This window comes from Procambarus clarkii, chromosome 33 (genome assembly GCF_040958095.1).
Source record: "Procambarus clarkii isolate CNS0578487 chromosome 33, FALCON_Pclarkii_2.0, whole genome shotgun sequence".
Taxonomy (NCBI): Eukaryota; Metazoa; Arthropoda; class Malacostraca; order Decapoda; family Cambaridae; genus Procambarus; species Procambarus clarkii.
This window is the reverse complement of record NC_091182.1, coordinates 10359298-10382310: the sequence shown is the minus strand read 5'-3', so window position 1 is coordinate 10382310 and position 23013 is coordinate 10359298. Positions and strand designations below refer to the sequence as shown.

General features: G+C 45.7%; 1 protein-coding gene across 1 annotated transcript in view; it reads left to right on the top strand.

Moving 5' to 3' along the window:
* LOC123765343 (endoglucanase E-4) overlaps positions 1-21961 on the top strand; it is a 77558-nt gene extending 55597 nt beyond the window's left edge. Inside the window, exon 11 of the mRNA XM_069335464.1 lies at positions 21669-21961. Within this exon, the coding sequence (XP_069191565.1) occupies positions 21669-21776 (108 nt within the window). The 3' untranslated portion in view covers positions 21777-21961. The remainder of the gene's footprint in view (positions 1-21668) is intronic.
* The last annotated feature ends 1052 nt before the right edge of the window (positions 21962-23013 follow it).

Genomic DNA, 23013 nt, shown 5'->3' with positions numbered 1-23013 from the left:
GGGTCCACACAGTGCTGCTGCCGTCACTCTCAGGGTCCACACAGTGCTGCTGCCGTCACTCTCAGGGTCCACACAGTGCTGCTGCCGTCACTCTCAGGATCCACTCAGTACTTCTGCCGTCACTCTCAGGGTCCACACAGTACTGCTGCCGTCACTCTCAGGGTCCACACAGTACTGCTGCTGTCACTCTCAGGGTCCCCCATACTACCGCTGCCGTCACTCTCAGGGTCCACACAGTACTGCTGCCGTTACTCTCAGGGTCCACACAGTACTGCTGCCGTCACTCTCAGGGTCCAAACAGTACTGCTGCCGTCACTCTCAGGGTCCACACAGTACTGCTGCAGTCACTCTCAGGGTCCCCTTAGTACTGCTTCCGTCACTCTCAGGGTCCCCTTGTAACGGGGGGTGGGGGAAATAGCTCTATCTTGTCCATTATTCCACCCCCCAGTTAACTAACGAGGCCGGGGGAAACAGCTCTCTCTAGTCCGTTATCCCGTCCCCAGTTAGCTAACTATTCTAGAGCACCTCCAGAGTTCCTAAGGCAACCTCTCTCGTTCAACACCTTGTAACCTAGGTATTTGACTACCTAGGTGCTAAGACTACAAGGCGCCGTCACTTGATCAGTTACCCGAAACTCCAGAGAGAACTCTAGAATACAGGATCATTGCCACAAACGTATAAGTGAAAACGAAAGGAAAGAAATGAATAGTGAAGTAATTAGTGAGGGTTTGGGGTGAGAGGTAGGGAGGTGGGAGGAGCGAGGAGGGTCATTAGTTGAAAGTGAGAGTTTAGAGAAGGGTGGAGGGAGAGGAGTAGATAGGTAGAAGGCGAAGAGTAGATAGTAGAAGTAGAAGAGTAGATAGTAGAAGACGAAATGCTGCCACCATCCATTCATGATTATTACATACAAGACAAGGAATGGAACTTGCCTGTATCACAAAATTCTCAAAGGATGTTATCATGTTCATTATTAGTATGTTCCCTCTGTACCATGTATCAACTCCAAACATGTACTCATTAAAATCTTGAAACCACAGAGGCTTTCTCACCTCAACTCAAAGCTCTAGGGAACAAAGTTAAACACAACTTAAATAATAAATTCATAATTATATTTCACATGAAGTATCATAATTTAGCAATTCAATTAAAATGTTCCAGTTTAATATGCAAAGTGAGTCATCATCCAAGAATTCGAGAACACTACAATTGACTGCCCCTGATCATCACACAACATATGTAAACACGACCAAGTCACCTAAATGTTCAACTCACCGAGGACTGAGTCTAAGTTGAATAGAGAGGGGGGGGGGGGTCTGTAGCTTGACAGAGACTGTCTCGCCCCCTGCCGGCCGACAGCCTCCCTGCTAGGGACGTCTTCTCTGCTCTCGTCTGCTGTTCTGTCTGTTAAATGCTTCTTGCTCGATAGTTCTCCGAGTATTTATTGGGGAACCTAGTAGCTAACTCCGCCCACAAATAGATAGCCTCCGGCACTACCAAGCCACTCCTTAAACGTCGGCATGTTTGAAGGCTACCCGGCTCCAATTATACGCTTAGCGGAAGCAAGGTGAAATTCTCATGATCTGACCTCAGGTCACTTGGGGTCATTAACGCTTTGAGGTGTGAGATCTCAGGCAGACAACTGGCGCCTCTCAGCTCCTTGTCTGTGACTCATATTCTATATATATTTTAAATAAACTAACCCAAACACTTTTACAGTGTTACATCTCCCCTTCTCCCCGAAATAAAGTTTTTGCAACACTGCTAAAGCAAGCTAGCTGTGTGCAACAACTTTATTAACGAAAAAAAAAATACATCCTAGCTAAACAAATATACATCATCCTACTCTAAAAAATGAAATATATAGACAGACGTCCATTGTCTCTGGCTGGGCGACGTCACTGCTTGGTTTTGTAGATAATCCTGTACCACATTTCTTCAACACAACTGCCTCCGTCGCTTCTCCGTCGTTAACGCACCACAACACTTGGTCAACCCGAAAGCCGTTACTACTTGAACTGAGCACAGGACCGTGGAATTCGGTTGTCCCAGCTGATCTGTAATTGGCCCTACGTCAGTCACCATGAGAGACGTATATTGGGGTTCTTCACAGCTATAGGGACTACAAGTTTCGAGACCTTCATATAGTTGCCAACAGTAGAAATCCCATCCTACTCTTCTTCCTCCCTGTTGCTCCAGCACGCCTCCTTCAGAGAGCTACTTCTGACAGCCACATCAAGTCCGCATGACACAGGAAGAATCACTCAACAGAGCTACCTGCTTGTAGGAGGGGCGGCCAGTTAAGGCAAACGATCCTGTCTTGCAATTACGCTCCATGCAATGATGCTGACACCAGCAAGGGACACTAGGCATCATGTCTCACTCAGCTTGTCTTATCTTCTCTTCTTTCTTCTCTCTTCTTTCTTCTCTCTTCTTTCTTCTTTCTTCTTCCTTCTTTCTTCTTTCTTCTTTCTTCTTCCTTCTTTCTTCTTTCTTCTTTCTTCTCTCTTCTTTCTTCTCTCTTCCTCCTCCCATGGGTCTTAGACAAGCGACCAGGGGTCCATTGGGGTCTGTCCGTCCTGGGGTCCATCCTGGGTAGACCGATGTTGGTGGGACAGACTGGAGTCGTTGTTGCTCCTCTTCCATCATTACTGGGTCGTCTGGGGTCGTCTGCAGAACGACCTGGGGTCCACTGGGGGTCCGTCCGTCTTGGGGTCCCCTGGGGTCCGTCCGTCTTGGGGTCCCCTGGGTAGACCAATGTTGACCGACCGAGAGGGCTGTATCTCGGGGGTCCCCTGGGGTGATGGTGGTGGTGGTGGCCCTGACATCCAGGTAGGGGGCTGGTCGTCGTGGTGGTGAGGAACGTCCCTGAGTGTGGTACACAGCAGCCGTCTCTCTCTTCTGCATATGCGTCGCGCCTCTCCTCTGGCTCCCACCTGTGGATGAACATAAAGGCGACAATACCCGTGTTCCATGCTGTTGTGTGACCCTGTAGTTTGTATAGGGTTCACACAGTCCAATTATAAGCTCTCCTCCTGGCAACAACTACACTTAAATTTTTTAAAATAATCCAATTAACACTGAATGATACTGACTTGGTGGAACATAAGACAGTAACAGAGGAAAGTTAGAGAAGAGAGAATAAGGTCATCACTACTTTTAACTTGTCACAAAAAAAAATCAAAACTAATAGACAAAACACTAGCCTAAACTTAACTGTACCGTTCCTAATCTTAAGTACATAAACCGCCGTTACTCCCACCCTTAACCTACAGCCACCTACGTGACCCAGAGTGTTTCCCTAGCATCTCCGCCGTTCAACAACTCCAAACTGTTGCCACCCCTGTGACCAGACTATCTAACGTCGAGCGTCCCCAACGTGAAGTCTACTGACATACTAAGCCTCCCCCTAGCATGCTGTACAATACCAGTACACCTCGGGTTATTGCGTTCAAATGGAGTAAAACAGTCGATCGCAATAATCTGAGCAGAACCACCACTAAATTCTACTTAAGAACTACACCTGCCACTCCCCACTGACCTGGAGACCAGCGGTGGCTGGGTGTCCCCCTGGGACATGCGAGGTCACCTGTCACACTCAGCTGACCTCCACTACCCACCAACCGCTAAGTTCCCAAATCACCAAATCTTATCACTAACATTAATCACTACACACGCAAGTTCTGGTGAACATTCCCTGAACACCACAAAACTCACAAAATCACTAAACACAACACTAGAGAATCACTATCTCCTAGCCTGAAAAAAAACTCGCTAAATCGCGAAAGTAAAACACCTGTCAAGATCTCCCTGATAGCGCCTGAGCGGCAAAAAAGACACGTGGGACTGAACAATGTTAAAAGAACACCAACTACCTACAACATTGTTCAACACCGCTGCCAACATTGTAACGGGGGGTGGGGGAAAACAGCTCTATCTTGTCCATTATTCCACCCCCCAGTTAACTAACGAGGCCGGGGGAAACAGCTCTCTCTAGTCCGTTATCCCGTCCCCAGTTAGCTAACTATTCTAGAGCACCTCCAGAGTTCCTAAGGCAACCTCTCTTGTTCAACACCTTGTAACCTAGGTATTTGGCTACCTAGGTGCTAAGACTACAAGGCGCCGTCACTTGATCAGTTACCCGAAACTCCAGAGAGAACTCTAGAATACAGAATCACTGCCACAAACGTATAAGTGAAAACGAAAGGAAAGAAATGAATAGTGAAGTAATTAGTGAGGGTTTGGGGTGAGAGGTAGGGAGGTGGGAGGAGCGAGGAGGGTCATTAGTTGAAAGTGAGAGTTTAGAGAAGGGTGGAGGGAGAGGAGTAGATAGGTAGAAGGCGAAGAGTAGATAGTAGAAGTAGAAGAGTAGATAGTAGAAGACGAAATGCTGCCACCATCCATTCATGATTATTACATACAAGACAAGGAATGGAACTTGCCTGTATCACAAAATTCTCAAAGGATGTTATCATGTTCATTATTAGTATGTTCCCTCTGTACCATGTATCAACTCCAAACATGTACTCATTAAAATCTTGAAACCACAGAGGCTTTCTCACCTCAACTCAAAGCTCTAGGGAACAAAGTTAAACACAACTTAAATAATAAATTCATAATTATATTTCACATGAAGTATCATAATTTAGCAATTCAATTAAAATGTTCCAGTTTAATATGCAAAGTGAGTCATCATCCAAGAATTCGAGAACACTACAATTGACTGCCCCTGATCATCACACAACATATGTAAACACGACCAAGTCACCTAAATGTTCAACTCACCGAGGACTGAGTCTAAGTTGAATAGAGAGGGGGGGGGGGTCTGTAGCTTGACAGAGACTGTCTCGCCCCCTGCCGGCCGACAGCCTCCCTGCTAGGGACGTCTTCTCTGCTCTCGTCTGCTGTTCTGTCTGTTAAATGCTTCTTGCTCGATAGTTCTCCGAGTATTTATTGGGGAACCTAGTAGCTAACTCCGCCCACAAATAGATAGCCTCCGGCACTACCAAACCACTCCTTAAACGTCGGCATGTTTGAAGGCTACCCGGCTCCAATTATACGCTTAGCGGAAGCAAGGTGAAATTCTCATGATCTGACCTCAGGTCACTTGGGGTCATTAACGCTTTGAGGTGTGAGATCTCAGGCAGACAACTGGCGCCTCTCAGCTCCTTGTCTGTGACTCATATTCTATATATATTTTAAATAAACTAACCCAAACACTTTTACAGTGTTACACCCTCAGTACTGCTGCCGTCAATCTCAGGGTCCACACAGTACTGCTGCCGTCACTCTCAGGGTCCCCTCAGTACTGCTGCCGTCACTCTCAGGGTCCACACAGTACTGCTGCCGTCACTCTCAGGGTCCACACAGTTCTACTGCAGTCACTCTCAGGGTCCCCTTAGTACTGCTTCCGTCACTCTCAGGGTCCCCTCAGTACTGCTGCCGTCACTCTCAGGGTCCACACATTATTGCTGCCGTCACTCTCAGGGTCCCCTCAGTACTGCTGCCGTCACTCTCAGGGTCCACACAGTACTGCTGCCGTCACTCTCAGGGTCCCCTCAGTACTGCTGCCGTCAATCTCAGGGTCCACACAGTACTGCTGCCGTCACTCTCAGGGTCCACTCAGTACTGCTGCCATTACTCTTAGGGTCCCCTCAGTACTGCTGCCGTCACTCTCAGGGTCCACACAGTGCTGCTGCTGTCACTCTCAGGGTCCACACAGTGCTGCTGCCGTCACTCTCAGGGTCCACACAGTACTGCTGCCGTCAATCTCAGGGTCCACACAGTACTGCTGCCGTCACTCTCAGGGTCCACACAGTACTGCTGCCGTCACTCTCAGGGTCCCCTCAGTACTGCTGCCGTCACTCTCAGGGTCCACACAGTACTGCTGCCAACACTCTCAGGGTCCACACAGTACTGCTGCCGTCACTCTCAGGGTCCACTCAGTACTGCTGCCGTCACTCTCAGGGTCTACACAGTACTGCTGCCGTCACTCTCAGGGTCCCCTCAGTACTGCTGCCGTCACTCTTAGGGTCCACACAGTACTGCTGCCGTCACTCTCAGGGTCCCCTCAGTACTGCTGCCGTCACTCTCAGGGTCCACACAGTACTGCTGCCGTCACTCTCAGGGTCCCCTCAGTACTGCTGCCGTCACTCTCAGGGTCCACACAGTACTGCTGCCGTCACTCTCAGGGTCCCCTCAGTACTGCTGCCGTCACTCTCAGGGTCCACACAGTACTGCTGCCGTCACTCTCAGGGTCCACACAGTACTGCTGCCGTCACTCTCAGGGTCCCCTCAGTACTGCTGCCGTCACTCTCAGGGTCCACACAATACTGCTGCCGTCACTCTCAGGGTCCCCTCAGTACTGCTGCCGTCACTCTCAGGGTCCACACAGTACTGCTGCCGTCACTCTCAGGGTCCACACAGTACTGCTGCCGTCACTCTCAGGGTCCACTCAGTACTGCTACCGTCACTCTCAGGTTCCACACAGTACTGTTGCCGTCACTCTCAGGGTCCCCTCAGTACTGCTGCCGTCACTCTCAGGGTCCACACAGTACTGCTGCCGTCACTCTCAGGGTCCACTCAATACTGCTGCCGTCACTCTCAGGGTCCACACAGTACTGCTGCCATCACTCTCAGGGTCCACACAGTGCTGCTGCCGTCACTCTCAGGGTCCACACAGTGCTGCTGCCGTCACTCTCAGGGTCCACACAGTGCTGCTGCCGTCACTCTCAGGGTCCACACAGTACTGCTGCCGTCACTCTCAGGGTCCACAGAGTGCTGCTGCCGTCACTCTTAGGGTCCACACAGTGCTGCTGCCGTCACTCTCAGGGTCCACACAGTACTGCTGCCGTCACTCTCAGGGTCCACTCAGTACTGCTGCCGTCACTCTCAGGGTCCACACAGTACTGCTGCCGTCACTCTCAGGGTCCACACAGTACTGCTGCCGTCACTCTCAGGGTCCACACAGAACTGTTGCCGTCTCTCTCAGGGTCCACACAGTACTGCTGCCGTCACTCTCAGGGTCCCCTCAGTACTGCTGCCGTCACTCTCAGGGTCCACACAGTGCTGCTGCCGTCACTCTCAGGGTCCACACAGTGCTGCTGCTGTCACTCTCAGGGTCCACACAGTACTGCTGCCGTCACTCTCAGGGTCCACACAGTACTGTTGCCGTCACTCTCAGGGTCCACACAGTACTGCTGCCGTCACTCTCAGGGTCCCCTCAGTACTGCTGCCGTCACTCTCAGGGTCCACACAGTACTGCTGCCGTCACTCTCAGGGTCCACACAGTGCTGCTGCTCTCACTCTCAGGGTCCACACAGTACTGCTGCCGTCACTCTCAGGGTCCCCTCAGTACTGCTGCTGTCACTCTCAGGGTCCACACAGTACTGCTGCCGTCACTCTCAGGGTCCCCTCAGTACTGCTGCCGTCACTCTCAGGGTCCACACAGTACTGCTGCCGTCACTCTCAGGGTCCACACAGTACTGTTGCCGTCACTCTCAGGGTCCACACAGTACTGCTGCCGTCACTCTCAGGGTCCACACAGTACTGTTGCCGTCACTCTCAGGGTCCACACAGTACTGCTGCCGTCACTCTCAGGGTCCACACAGTACTGCTGCCTTCCGATATTTCATGTCGTCATCTCTGAAAGCTGCAAACTGGACTCGTGATGGTTTTCCAAACTTCAGATTTCATATTTCTGGCCAAACTGCCATCCCTAAGATTAAAGTCCAAATATTATGTCCTAAATCCTCTTCCTGGAAGTCTTCTGTCTTCATGTCACAGTTGTTTGAATTTCGTTCACTAGTGTTCGATACCATATGAGACCGACAAATGCACACTTTCACAAATATATTGTATTTTATTCTTGGGATGAAATCATATATTTCACATATTTTTACTTGCTGCAGAAGCTTTCATTTTTCCATCTTTAATATCCTACTTCTTCTCTCTTCTTCTTGTTGATAGTAGGTGCAGTTTGCATGAAGGGTTTGTCCTGCCGATGACTGCACCAGTACTGATGTTGTTGGACGCGTTTATGTTGAAGATGATCGGAGCTACCAAGGTGCTTGTTGCTTTGTGCTGTAGATAGAGGAACGGTGATTAAAACAGAGGTGTGTGTTAGAGGGAGACTTGCCGCACCGTAGGGCGGTGTGTTGTGTTTATGGCGTCAGCTGATCCTTGGTGTTGCGACGAAGCATTTGTTTTCTGTGTTTAGCTGTTGGTGGCGCCAGGTATAAATGTGGCGCGGGTCAGATGTGACCCAATTTGTTGGTCGATTGGAGATATTTAGCCAGTGCTTTGACTATTTGGTATTTTTCTTGTGACGAGTGGTCACCGCCTCCTAATATATGCTCGATGGTGAAGGTTATTTTAAGTGCGATAAAGACTTGTTTGAAATTTACTCTGGCACTATAATGTCGGAAGCAGTGCAGGAGATAGTGTTCGACTGTTTCAGGCACCTGACAGTGAGTACAGAGTTCGTTGATGTCTGTTCTGTACTTAGAGCTGTCTGCTGCTAGTTTGGTGTGTCCCAGCCTTAATCTGGTCATCGTTACATCAATTTCTCTGCTTTTATATCGGACATGTTTCCAAGTTTCCCATTTCTTTTTAATGGACCCATAGTGCAAAGGTGAGCATAACGTTTTCCAGTTTGTTGCAAAATCCTGGGATATGGTATCTTTGAAGGCTCCTTTACGTGCAACATGGGGAATTGGATGACGGGTGAGGTGAGGCGTGTCGTGCATCGCTTTGGCTAGTTGGTCTACAAGTTCATTATGGAGAATACCACAATGTGCTGGGACCCATTGGATAGAGGTGTCATAACCGTTCAATTGATGTTTGTGAAGAAGTTGAAGGCATGGGTAGACAATCTCCTTGCATGTTTTCGAAGAGTACGAAATTGCTTGAATCGCGCTCTTGGAGTCACTACATATTGTATATATCCCAATTGGTAATGTTGTGATGATTTGGAGAGCTTGATACAAGGCATATAATTCCGCTGTGAAAATAGATAGTTGGTTTGGTAACCGCCATCCCTGCTTGAGATGGTATTCCGGTATCCATACAGCGCAAGTGACCGAGGGTACGTTGTTCATGAAGATGCGAGACCCATCTGTGTAAATCTCTGTGGTATTTGGGTAGCAATTTTTCATTGTTGAGACAAAGACTGAGGCTATGGCTGAGTTTGGTGCAGATTTTGGAATGTTGTCTTCGAGTTGTATTGCTGTATTAGGAGTTGTATAAAGCCAAGGTGGAATGGGGGGACAGGAAGTTGGGTTTCACAGTTTTGAAGTAGGGAGAGGTCTATATTGAGGTTATTTGTAGCCTGTGTGAGGAAAGGTTGCGAGTGAATGGTTGGGGCGCGGGGGTTATATGGGTTAACTGTTGGGTTAATTTTTATCTGTATGGGTGTGTCTGGTGAGCAGTGGTACAGAGTGACAGATAGTTGGCACACATAATGTCTCGTCTGGTGGCTAGGCTTGTGAGGCCTGTTTCCCCGTAAAGTCCGAGGATTGGAGTTGAACGCATTGCGCCACATATAAGTCGCATGGCATTATTTTGTATGACCTCGAGGCTCTGTAGGTTAGTGGGCGCCGCCGACGCATATGCTTGGCAACAACAGTCTAGTTGGCTGCGAATGTAGGTTGTATAGAAACGGAGCAAGATTTTATGGTGTGCTCCCCAGGTGGTGCCAGTGAGGGCTTTAAGTATGGCGAGTCGGGGTTGTGTCGTCTGTTTAAGGTGTTGAATGTGTGCTTTCCAGGTAAGTAAGGGGGAGTCTAAGCGCATGCCAAGATATTTATGTTCTCGTACGTGTTGGATGGGAGTGTTGTGTATTGTGAGGGTGGGTAGATGAAGTAGTCTTTTTTAGTGAAAATCTGATAGCAGGTTTTGGTAGTACTGACTTGAAGGCCCCATTGTTGTGTCCAATCTATGAGGTGGTCCAGTGCTGTTTGCATTGTAGAGACTGTATTTGGTAGGGCATTGTCTGAATAATACAATGTTAAGTCGTCGGCGTACGCCGAGAGGTGAACAGGATGGGTGTTTGGCAAATCTGCTAAGAATACGGCAAATAGGGTTGGGCTTAGTATTGAGCCTTGTGGAACACCTGTTTGTATTGGGATGCCATCGGAAAACTCGCCTTGTATAAAGACTTTGGAGGTCCTGTTTGTGAGATAGGACTGTAACCATAAAAGTAATCTTCCCTGTACGCCTAAACGTGCAAGCTTTGCGAGGAGGCAAGTATGAGGAATGCTATCAAAAGCTCCTTTGAGGTCTAGGTAGACAACAAGACAATATTTACTGCTTCTGAGAGAGGTGCGGATTTCATGTTCAAGGCAGAGTATTTGATCTAGCGTGGAGCATTGCGGTCGAAATCCAGCTTGGAGTGACGGTATAATATTGTTATACTCTAGGTACCATTGGAGGCGAGTATGTACTAGCCTTTCCATGACTTTACTGAGGCATGATAGTAGGGAGATAGGTCTGTATGACGCAGGTTGGGATGGGTCTTTTCCTGGTTTAAGGAACGGAAGAATAATACTGGTCTGCCATTGTGAAGGAATATTTCCGTGAGTCCAGCATAGATTGTAATAGTTTAGAAGAGTGCTGTGTGCAGTCGGTGGAAGATATTTGATGAGCTCATATGGAATTCCATCCTCTCCAGGCTCCTTGCCAAGAGGTAGGCGGTTTAAGGCCAATCGTAGCTCGCTTAAGGTGTACATGTTGTCGACGCCGAGCATGGGCAGCGGTATGGCACGGTCAATTTCTTGTCTGAGGGAGAGTTCTTGGGCATGAAGGAAGGGTGTTGAGAGGGTAACTTTGAGGCATTCAGCGAGAACACTTGCACGCTCCTGAGGTGTTTGACAGAGTGAACCGTTGATCATCAGGGGGAACGAGGGGAATGTTGGGCGACCTTTAATGCTGTTAAATGTAGCCCAGACTTTTGAGTGCGGCGTTGTGGGTGTGAGGCTATCATAGAATGTTGCCCATGATGCTCGTTTTGCTGATAGTATAGTTTTTTTGGCCGCTGCTGTAGCCCGCCGGAGATTGACCCAGTTCTGTAGGGAGGGTTGACGTCTTTGTTTTTGAATGGCTCGTCGGCGTAAAGCGACTGTTCGTGCACATTTCGCGTTCCACCACGGTTTAAGTGGTTTGTTGGACCTATGTCCTGAAGTTTTCTTAAGCTTGGGTGGCTGCAGAATTTATGGCCGAGGTGATTGTGGACAGGCGCTTGTTAGGGTCTACTTCGTCTGTGTCTGGGAGGCGGACAATATCAGCCCATTTTTTCTTGTCTAGGTACTTAATGTTCCACTTGGGAAGCGTAAGCGGGTGGGTTGGTGGGTGAAAGTTAGTAAATTTTATTATGAGGGGTTTGTGGTCACTACCAATATCTGGTCCAGTATGAAACTGTAGTTCATGTTGAAAGTGTGCAGAGCCAAAGCAGATGTCCAGTGAGGCTTCATAATTGGTTCTGTAATTAAAGTAGGTTGCAAGGTAGGGCGGCGAAAGAAGAGTATATGGTGTAGTGTCTAAGTAGTTGTACAAATCGGTGCCTGCAGTATTTTGGGTACCTCTACTCCATGTGGGGTGGTTAGCATTGAGATCACCTGTAACAATGATCGGGTGTCGTAATTGGTTAAGATAAAATTCCAGTTCATTTGAGTTTATGGTGCCTCCAGGGTTGTATATACCCAGAAAGGATATGTGTGTACCATTATAAGGTATTAGGCATGCTAAAACTTCTAATTTACCGTTCACAAAATACGTTAGTGTTACAGGTTTACATGTCATATTACTTCGTGTTAGAAGGAAAATACCACCCCCCATACGGTTGGGTCTGTCCAGTCTCTGCATCTGAAAGTTTTTAAATACGGGATTTTGTTTGGGAGTGAGCCAGGATTCGGTGATGAATGCTAAGTCCGGTTTGGATGAGTAGAGGAATTGTTTAAGTTCTGTGAGGGATGTTTTGATGCTTTTTGCGTTCAAAGTCATGAAGGTCAGGGGAGCCATTTAGGATGTTTGGGTTGTGGATGTGTCTGTTTCCTTTGGTGCGCTCATAGTGGTACGAGTTGGATACCTAGATGTGGATGGGGGCTGTGTCTTAATCTTGGTACTGGTGGTTGGGGTTTGTGGCACGTCAGCCTGGGGAGTGGTTTTGGTGAGGCGCGCTAAGGAGGTAATTAGGAGTTTTTCCATCATCTGATCAAACAATGTGTGTCCAGCATTGGTAGCTTTATTTGGGTGGATGTCAGTGTCCGTAGCTGTTGATGGGGGGTCTGTTGGGTCAGCCTCAGGGGTGGGTTGTGGTACTTGGGCAAAAAATTTTGTTAGGAGTCGATCCAGGGTCATTTCCAGTGCATTTTCGATGCGAGTGACGATCGTTTCAATAAGATCATTTTCGAGGCGAGTGACGAGAGTTTCAACTAAATCAGGATTCAGTTGCGCGTTTTGTGAGAGATGGTTGGACCCTGGGGTTGCAGGATTGTCGGAGACAGGGATATCCGGTACAAGCGAAGGTTGTGGTTGAGTGTGAGGTAGAGGTTGGTGATGGGCTGAGGAAGGTTTTTTTTAATGCACTGCTGTATAGCAGGTTGGTGGTAGGGGGAACCTTCATTTTCGCTGCTGCTGCTACGTAAGAAGGACATTGTTTAAATGTGATGTCATGCTCGCCACCACAGTTTGAGCAGGTGAGTGTATCCGATGCACAGTTTTGTGTGTAGTGGGAACCAGAGCATTTCCCACATTTGATATCTTTAGTGCAGCCCTTCGAGGTATGGTTAAAACCCTTGCATTTAAAACATTGGGTGGGACGCGGAACATACACCTCTAGTTTGTGGAGGAAGCCGTTTAACCAAATCCTATCAGGGGAAACGTAGTCCAGAAAAGTAAGCAGGGCGGTGCCTGTATCACTCAGTTCTCCGTTCGTGCGTCGCATAAATTTTTTGATTTCATAGAGTGGGATGCCGTTTGTGTCGAGTTGTGCCTTAATGTCTTCTGCGCTGATGTCTACAACATGCCGGATTACATATTTCACTAATCTGTCTCCTAGTGGTTTATAGCACCTAACTTTGTAACCACAGATGTCAGTAATGTTTGAAATCTCCAGTTCCGCGCTGTGTTTGTGATCCACTGCGATCAGGTTCTTTAGTTTGTTTGGTCTGATATCGTGCACGTCGATTCCGAATTTGTGGGGAATGGCATTATATAGGATGCTTTGTGCCCTACTATTTCGGAAAATATTCTCATTTTCGCCCTCAAAAGCAATGATAAAGGTTTGTAAGAGCTTGGCCTACCTTGGTTGAGCGGTGGGTGTGGATATTGAGGCCGCGTGGCGTCGGCCTCATTTCTGTTTACCTCTGATAAATGGCGGCGCTTTGCCTCCAGTACTATGGTGTTTGCTGTCTATGAATTCTCCTTCGGGCTCCTCTTCTATGACCGGGTGACGTTCAGGATTCAATTTTGTGGTATGCAGTAGTGGTTTTCCAACATCTTCTAAGGTATCGTCGTTGGTTGTACGAGAGACGCCATGTGCGCCTCCAGCAGCCGCCATGACACCGGCCACCTCCGCGGGAGCTCACTCAAAACACACCCAAACACGACCGCGTCCAACACGCAACTCCCCCTGCATAGATAGATAGGTCCTACTTCAGTGGTGTGGCAGTAAACAATGCCAGGAAAATTATTTTAAAATATTTTGGCAAATACCATATAGTGATCCATTGGTACAGTGTGATACAATACATTCGTTTAATATGCCTAGAACGGACAAAGAAATCCCATTAACATGATGTATCAATGAAATAATCAGGAGGACCCGTGAAGAGGATATCCCCCTCGTGGCTCCTGTTGATCTTATCATTTCCATCACGTTAATGTGATGTCTTTGTACAGTGAAGAGAAGCGTTGGAGGTTGAATTCATAGACTACAGAGCCAGAGTGCCTGGGAGAATTGTGTGAATCTCTGGATCAGCTTCATTAAAGCCTCAGAAAAGCTAGAGGACTCAGTTAATCCTAGACAGCAATTATTTGACCATGTTGTGGTGTAGATGTATAAGGTGCTTGCTTGTTTGAGAGTACCCAGAGCATAGGTTCGAATTCTCCTCACGGCTCTTACTGATTTTCTCGTAATTAGAACAACAGTAGAAATGGCGTCTTATTTTACAGCTTCAAGGTCAAGCTTATCAAGGTCTCCCCAGGCCAGCTTCTGACGTTCTTCATGGTGCAACTCACAGCAGTCTTCTAACTCACAGGTACCTGTTTACTGCTAGGTAAATAGAGGCATCGTGTTAAAAGGAAACTTCTCAAGCGTCTCTGTACTGCTCAATATTGAATCCGGCATTTTTCGGTTGTGAACCAACTGCGCGTGATCAACTAGTGTTAACTGTGAACCACGTTAAGAGTTCATTATTTGTTCTTAAAGATTACAGGAGTTCGTTAAGATTAAGTTCGTTAAATGTACCTAATAACATTAAGTGTAAAATAAAGTGTACAATAAATGCACATCAAAAGTATACATAAAAATGTACATCAAAGTGTACATCAAAAGTGTACAATAACACTTTTGCTAAAATATTAAATAAAGAAGAAGTGAGGACACCTTCGTGTGGTGTGAGGGACGACGGCTTTCTTTTTGAAGTTATTTGGACTATACTGGACAAAAACATCGATTTATACGTTAAGTCTTATAAAAATCTTAAGTAAACTACAAACTTTTTTTTTACTTTGCTCCCCTTCAGGCTTCTGACTGAAAACATCAGTAAGACTAAACTTATGACATGTAAAATATAAACAGGAAATATATATTTGATGAGCCTCCCAGAACGATCACTGTATTAAAGATGCCGTCTAAATTCTTATTCCACTGGGAGGTAAAGTATATAAATGTCAACGTGTTATTTATTGTTGAATAAATATCTGTAAATAAGAGCTTAAGTAGAAGGGGATGATAGATCACCCTAACTCAGACAAAAAACAACCAGAAAGATAAAACGAAGAAACAGAAAACAGCATGTAAATATAAACTCGGGAAAACTACACATACGTTCCACCGTGTGCCTAGAACGTTGGGCCATTCCACCGCTAGTTTACGCCCCCCCAAAAAAACTATCACTACTGACTTATAGGCTATTCATGTCCATGCCACCTCTTGGGTGGCTTAATCTTCATCAATCAATCAATCATTACTAAACAAGAAACCATAGGCACAGGGTCAATAAGCGAGTCACCCAAAGTGGTGTGCAAATAATAATGGATCGCTTCATATAGTTATAATATATGATGCACCTCCGATCAAACAAACCAGAAGTCAACTACCAAGAGACCCCACTAGAAGCCAGGTACCTCATTCTTACCAAGAAAGGCATTAGAAGGCTGCAGATGATGAAACCTCCCATAAGGCCAAGAAAACAGAACCTCTGCTTCCAAGGAAGAGCATGCAGATTTCCCATTGTACACACAGAAACGAAAGTAAAAAAATCATAGCTTTTCAAAATAGAGCCCAGCAAGAAGAGGCAACCATGAACCGGGAAGGCGAAAGAAATCCTTAACCCGACCCAGACACCAAGGAGGCAGCGATGAAATATCGTTCCCGAACTCCAGCAAAAGTGGCTCCGCCAGCACTGTGACCTGGAGCGGTAGTATTAGACGTAAGATATACTGTTCAACAAATAACTAAGACAAAATGCCAGTTTTACCATAACCAAAACCGAAGACACGCAACAAGCAGACATGAACAAACGAAACGACTGCCAAGCGACCTCATACTAGCGCTGAGACGAGAGACTCAGGTGGGAGACAAAGAGACACTTGCGGGATATACAAATAGTGGCAGACCAGGCCTAAAGTAAAGGAGTGTACCAAGTTCCATTGACTATGAGGGGATTTCCAAATCTTCTTATCTTCAAAGCAGAATTCACCAAACGTTGGATTGTTTACCCACCAATAGGGAACGTGAGCTGGGTTTAGACCGTCATGAGACAGGTTAGTTTAACCCTACTGTTAAACTGAATATATTTCAATATATTCAATCATAGGCGTTTGACTATTACCAAATAAGAACCTCAAATACTTTCAAAGAAAAGCGTTCTTAGTATAAAACTTATATGATTACTACAAATACAGACATATGCATAGAAAGAATAATATTGCATTAATAATAGAATGATGAGGCCAAATATAAGGGGTAACAATGTGCCAAATAATAGCCTGAAAAAAACAGTAATATCCTTGCCTGAAGGGTAGCGTAGACCAGACCAAGTAGTGCACTTACAAGCACAGATGTAAATTATCGAAGGACGGCCATATTTGTGCTAGATTACAAGCTAGCTATCTTGATATGGAAATAATCAATAACATTTATGGATACATCTATATGAGTTTACAGAAATGAGGAAATATTCTGAAGAGGAGTTTCATTACGTTCTAAGCTGGTTTTCTAGGAATGCAACGTCGATGGAGCCTCTATCACCACAGAGGCCAAAAGCAAAGAGGAATCAACAGAAGCGGAGAACAGAAATACCTTGGCCATGGTATATCAGGTGCATATCTAATAAACTGGTACCAACTAGTGCAGTATAACAGGAAAATCACAAAAATCACTTTAATTAATAGGTAGGATAGGTATACAGCTATGAAATAGCTGTATTTGGTCTAGTGCATGACATGGACTTAGGCCTTTGTTTATGAGGATGGGCTGCATGAGCTGTATTCTGCTTCAAACCCTAGCAATAGATTCTTGAATAGATTCTAGAGTCCAGAATACAGGCGCCCGCTGTAGGGCATCTGTATTCTGGCCTCCGGAACTGTACTGGAACCCAGTTATAAATCATAATTTATTTATATGATTACCATTTAAGGAACGTTATTCATATAAAAATGATTTAGGTGCACATAATTAGCATCTGACTCTTACGGGACAATAGGCTTTCTGGACACACTGAAAGATATCAACACTTGTGATATCCACTTATCCTGGATATCAAAATATTTGTTTGACAAAAATTACTATCTCTAGCTAAGAAATACTGGTGAGTGGGAAGCACCACTTTAGCTTGTCCTGTGTTTCTGTTGAAGGGGCCTCCAGGGGCCATGACAGTCTGCAATCATAGGGGGCCTGTGCCCCCTATCACCTGGCAGGCCTCCATTGGCCTGGAGTTCTCTGGGATTGCTTCCTACCACGCGGTGGAGGTGGTGTTGATTGATATGCTCTGTGTCCCCTGTGGAATCTGTGTGTGGGGTGCAGCTGCTTGCCGGATGACGGGTGATTGTCAAGTTCGGCTCCCCAGTGATTTAACAAGATCTCGTCACGTGCTATGATGGGCGCTCATTCACGCTTCCTGGAGATGGTGGGCTGGTGACCCTCTCTGACCGTTGTGAAGCCACAATGTATGTAGCAGTGCATGGGATGCCTTTTGAATTCCCTGAGGATCTTCTATGTCGATACTTTGGCCGGTTTGGGCGGGCCCTACATGTGGGGATGAATCCCGTCCCTACCGGGAAATTGGAAAAGGGTCCTTTGTGGGACCCGCACTCTCGCCATGCGCCTCAGGAATCCTGTACCGGCCTCCATCATGCTGTTGGGGTTCTCGATTCGAGTTTTTTATGCGAGACAGCCTCTGACATGTTTCAGGTGCGGCCTACTGGATCACCTGGCCGCGGGGTGTGAGGAGCACCGGGTCATACCTGTTAACCTCTTCCGGGAAGAGGATTTTCCCGTTGTCGCCCCGGACCTGTCTCCAAGTGCTGGACCGTGTGATGATTCCCTGCCGGCTTCTGTCTCGGTGATGAGTGGTGGTGTGGATGTTTACGTGGGGTTTGGGGCGGCCCCACCCCCCCGCTGTCATCCTCGCCTGCGCCGACCCTGCCCCTGCCGCCCCAGCCTGCCCAGTCTCGGCCGCCCCTGCCTGCTGCGTCCCTGCATGCGGTGTCTCCTGTCCCTTTGAATGTCCGCGGCGAGATGTCTCCTGCGGTGTGTGGTCCAGTGCCCCCGGCCGTGGAGGCTGCGGTTCTCAGGGGCCAGGCTTTGAAGGCACGTCCGCAAGAGAGTTCTGCTCGAACTACCGGCAGCCTGTCTCCAAGCGTTCGAGGAGGGTCCCGAGTGCGTCTTCCCTTAGTGGTGTGCCTTGGGAGGAGGTAAGAGTGTACGTTGATCTGGCGTCTCCCTCTGAAGTTGGTGGTGCTGTGGGGGGGCTCAGTGCTACCTCCTGAGTCGCCCCTACGCTTACAGCTGTTGGCTCCCCAGGGTGGGAGGTTGCTCCTGCCGAGTGGGACCTCATCATGGTCTTAAGGAAGGATGTGCGTCAAGGTGCCTCTGCTCCTGTGCCTGGTGGCAGGGGGCCCTGATGCGTCTGTGTCCTCTGCGGGTCTCTCCAGTGTGCAGCCCTGTGAGAAGCCTCGTAAGAAGCCTCGTGTGCAGGCCAGTATGAAACCCTGTGCGCCGCCCAGCGTGGCGCCTGGAGCGTCTCCCTGTGCAGATTCCAGTGCGAAACTCCCTAGTGTGGACCTCTTCCTTGTGATCGCGGCCGACGGGGGCGTGGTCCATCAGTGACAGTGTTTGGACCTCAGTTGGGACGGCAGGGTGCGTCCGGTCTCGTGGTGCTTGTCAACTATTTGGGTACCGAGGTTAAAGGAGTTTATATATGGGGTACCTGATTGAATGCTTCGGCTTGTGCGTCTTCTGGTAGACCGGTGTCCGATGACGTCCAGCTGGTTTGGGAGGCATACAATTTGCACTTCCCAGCACAGGAGCTTCCGGACAAGTATCGATAGTGCCTGTGTTTGATTGTATGCTCCCTGTCAGTGATTTTGTTACCGTGTCTGCGGTTCTATGCATGATTTGTCTATGTGTTAGGTTTCGCCCTGTTGGGCAGTGTGCTTGTTTGTTCTGTATGCATTTTTTCGTTGTGCTGTGCTGTTTGTGTCCTGTGTTTGCTTTGTTTTTTGTAGTTTGTGTGGTTTCTAGGGCTGTTGGGTGTGTGTGCGTGTGTGTTTGGCGGGTTCTGAGTGTTCAGGTGCTTGTTTTGTTTTGTTTTTGTTTTGCATGTGTGGGTGTCATTTCTCTATGTTCTTTCCCGGTCCCTGCGCGTACCGGTTACGTATTCCTGTCTGTCTTTGTTTTTTATCCTGCTTGTGTGGCCCTTCAGGCTGGCTTGAGTATCTAGTTTTGTAATAGTTATTTTGTACCATATCATTTCTGTGTTTTTTCATGTTTCCTGTTGTATGCTTGTTTTTTTTCAGTTTTGTGTTTCTTTTCTCTGTTGTTCTCATGTGTTGTTTTGTGCTTTATGGATCACTGCTTGTGCGGGTTTGCCAGGATGTTTTTATGTGGATTTAATGTGCTTTATCAATAAAAAGAAAAAAAAAAGGTCCTTACACTAGGTTGTTTAAAGCAGCAGCCATCCTCCCCTGACGCATTCATAAATTTTAACATACTGTGAATTAAACATTGGTTTGTTCTCATATATAAAGGAATATTATTATAAATAGAAATTATGTGTACAGTTAGGCGTAGGTTAGGTTAGGTTTGATATTTACATTCTGTTCTGCATATATGCACAATATATGCGGCAAGATGTCTCCTAGGCACAGGTTAGGTTAGGTTAGGTGTTATGTTCTGTTGGTGATTATTTGTATTGGTAGCACGTGGGTGAAGCATTTACAGCATTGTGGTTCTAACAAAATTCGTCACTGAAGCACTTGTTCCGAAAGTGTTCGAACGTCAGCAGTTGTGAGTCATGTGTAAACCAGTTTTCATTCATAAACAGGGGGTTTGGCGGGTGCATAGACATTAAAATTAACTACAAATGTGCATGTCCAGCTGCAAAATGTTCCATCAGCTGAGATATTCTCACATTAATTTCTGGAAATTGGAAACGGAAAAATGCCGGTTGATCTGACCTCTGCACGAATTTCATTGCCTCATAACTTTTGCAATTTCGTGACGTCAAAAGAAGAATTAGTTGAAAAAGTATTTCCCAATATTCAAACCAATTATAAGGATCACGATTGGCTTAGTGAACGAGCTATTCTTGCGGCCCATAACAAAGACGTCTACAAACTTAACAATATTATACAGTCTAACATTAAAAGCGAGGCAGTCACATACAAGTCCCTCGACATTGTTGTGGAAGCAGATGAAGTGGTTAATGATTCAACAGAATTTTTGAATTCAGTCGATCTGCTAGGGATTCCACCGCACGTACTGCAATTGAAATTCGGCGTGCCAATTATTATGTTGCGAGATATCAACCAGACAAAGCTTTGCAACGACATTCGGCTTGCAGTAAAAAAATAATCAGCAACATCGTAGAAGTAACAATCTTGATAGGACCTTTCAAAGGTGAAGATGTCCTGATTCTTCACATTCATATGATTCCAACGGATATGCCATTTCAATTTAAAAGATTGTAATTTCCAAATCGATTGGCGTTTGCAATCACCATCAACAAAGCTCAGGGCCAATCTTTTGAATTTTGCGGTTCATATCAAGACATGGATTGCTTCTCACATGGACAATTATATGTTGCGTGTTCTAGAGTCGGGAAACCAGACAATCTCTATATCTCCACAGACAATAGAACAACAAATAAGTATTGAATACCCACAAGCACCGTGAAATTAAACATATTAGAAACGTGCACTTTTTCTTTTCTTTCGTTTCCATTTAACCAGACTGAGCCACAGCAACGCGTGGCCGGGTACAGCTAGTATCTGATAAAATTCCTATTTTGAATGAACAGCATGTAAAAATTTATGAGTGCATCTTTGGGGTCGACCACTGGATGGAATAGACTTGATCTGAGGTTGGGTTGGCTCGCGGCACTGGTACTGCCTGTACCTTACATACCACTAGCCTACACGAACCACAAGGCCCTTCCCTGTCTTCTTCTCCCTCCAATTCCCACTCTCAACAGGATTTCAACATTTATATATTTCCTACATTATTATTTTTAGGAAACTAAATTTTTAATTATGTATAATATTTATTACACCTTTTTCCCATAGTGTATATGTATTGCAGCAGCGTAATACCTCTCAGGGTTTATAACACAAATCCCGTCAATAATTCTGGTTCAAGTCAGCGCGGGCAGCTCTTACCTCGCGGGGAAGCAGACAATGGAACATGAGAGCGGGAGATTCAAGTTTAAAAATAATTTACTTTTAAAAAATAAAAAATAATTTAAATTTAATTAGAGCACGAAAATGACAGTTACACACCCTGCCTTACAGTGAGCGGTGCCTTGTTTAAAGGTCTTTTTACACTTCTTATGTCCTTGGGGCTATAACGAAGGCTTGTTCGATAAGTAGCATCTGATACCGTAGAGAATGGATGTTGACATTAGGCTTCAGTGTTACAGCAGCCATTATCTAAGTGTGCCACATCCACGAAACACTGCCTCAGTCACTTCCTGCTTCTCTCTGATACTCTGAATAAGGAGGGGTGGGTTATATCCACTTGTTGTAAGTCAACCATTGTATTTATTTTATAACTTTCCTTAAGTTTATTGGCCTTAAGCACAACACCAATCAAATGAACACTGAGAAATAAAGTGGTTTATTTGAGTTTATGAAGTGAACCACATGTATAACAGTTTACAATAATGGTGAACTTGATTTAGTTTACAGTGAACTAACTTTCCATTTCATAACTTATTCTCCTCCACCCCCAGAACGGTGATTACGAGGATGACCGCCAGAACTATCAGCAGAACGAGGTCGCCTGCGATTATAACGCCGCCTACAGTGGTGCCCTTGCTGCCTTGGTCGAGCTTAGTTAGGACTGCTATTAAGTTTCTTGCTGAACAGCTCAAGAAAGTGACTCTGAGTTCTGTTATTTCAATTATTCTTTTGTGTACCTCTCTCTGCTTCACCCTTCATTCTCTTTTTCTCAGACTTTCATCACTTCTTTACATACACTCAAACATAATTCTTACCTGCAAAATTAATAAATACTGGCAGAGAATATTTGTTTAATTTATCATCATAATTATTGAATGATATTGTATGTTCTATGTTTCCACGGATCCAGAAGAAACGTCACAGTTAATATACTCTTGAATTTATCTCATTCCAATATTTAGGTAAATTATATTATGAGCTCTGTTGAATATACTCACCGAAGACAGTGATGCTCCCACCCTCATCAACACACCCTTGATGAAGAGGACAGTTCGTGCGCTGTGGTCTACAATGTCTTATAAAGAGTCGATATATATTTAGATTTTGTTCCTATAATCTTAAGTGATTCACAGAAATCATTACAGTTGTGACTGGAGTGAAGAGGTGAATAGCAGCAAAAAACTTAAATTAGGGATACTTGTTTTGGTTAAACAAATAATATAAGTTTAGACCGAGGAGAAAACAATTCTAAAGATAATGTAACTAATTATATCATGAAGTTAAAGATTTGCAGTCCTTTAGTATTTTGCACCAACAAATTCAGAGACTTGCATAGACCAAAATTACTCTGAACACAAAGGTTGTTCTTTTCACCTGGGCTCCAGGAGACTCGAACCGCGGACCCCAGGTGTGTGAAGCCAAAGTTCACAAAGATCATGTACCACACATCTTATTATATTAGAATTTAAAATTCTAACCAACAAACCATATCTTTAGGACAGTAATTTCTTAACAATTCCAGGTATCCAGCGAGAAGTATCCTTGCTTTCTTTGCAGACAATTTGTTGTATTATATAATGTAGACCTGCTTTATCATTATATCAGTCCATTGTCCTAAAATGAAAGTACTTAGAATATTATGTGGTCGAAAGAATAATTATGTCGTGGAGACCACTAAAAAGTAAATTGTTATATTATTGAATTTGGATAAATCAAAAAGCTTTTATATATATATATGTTGCTAATAAAACATAACCAAACCTAACCAGCTAGGCCTCAGGTACTCTATGAAGCGCAAAACACTACTTGTAAATGTTATATATGTACTTTAAGTTTGGTTTTTAGTTTTAGTTTTTTCTGTACTATAAAGTTCAAACAGTAGCCTACTGGGGCACC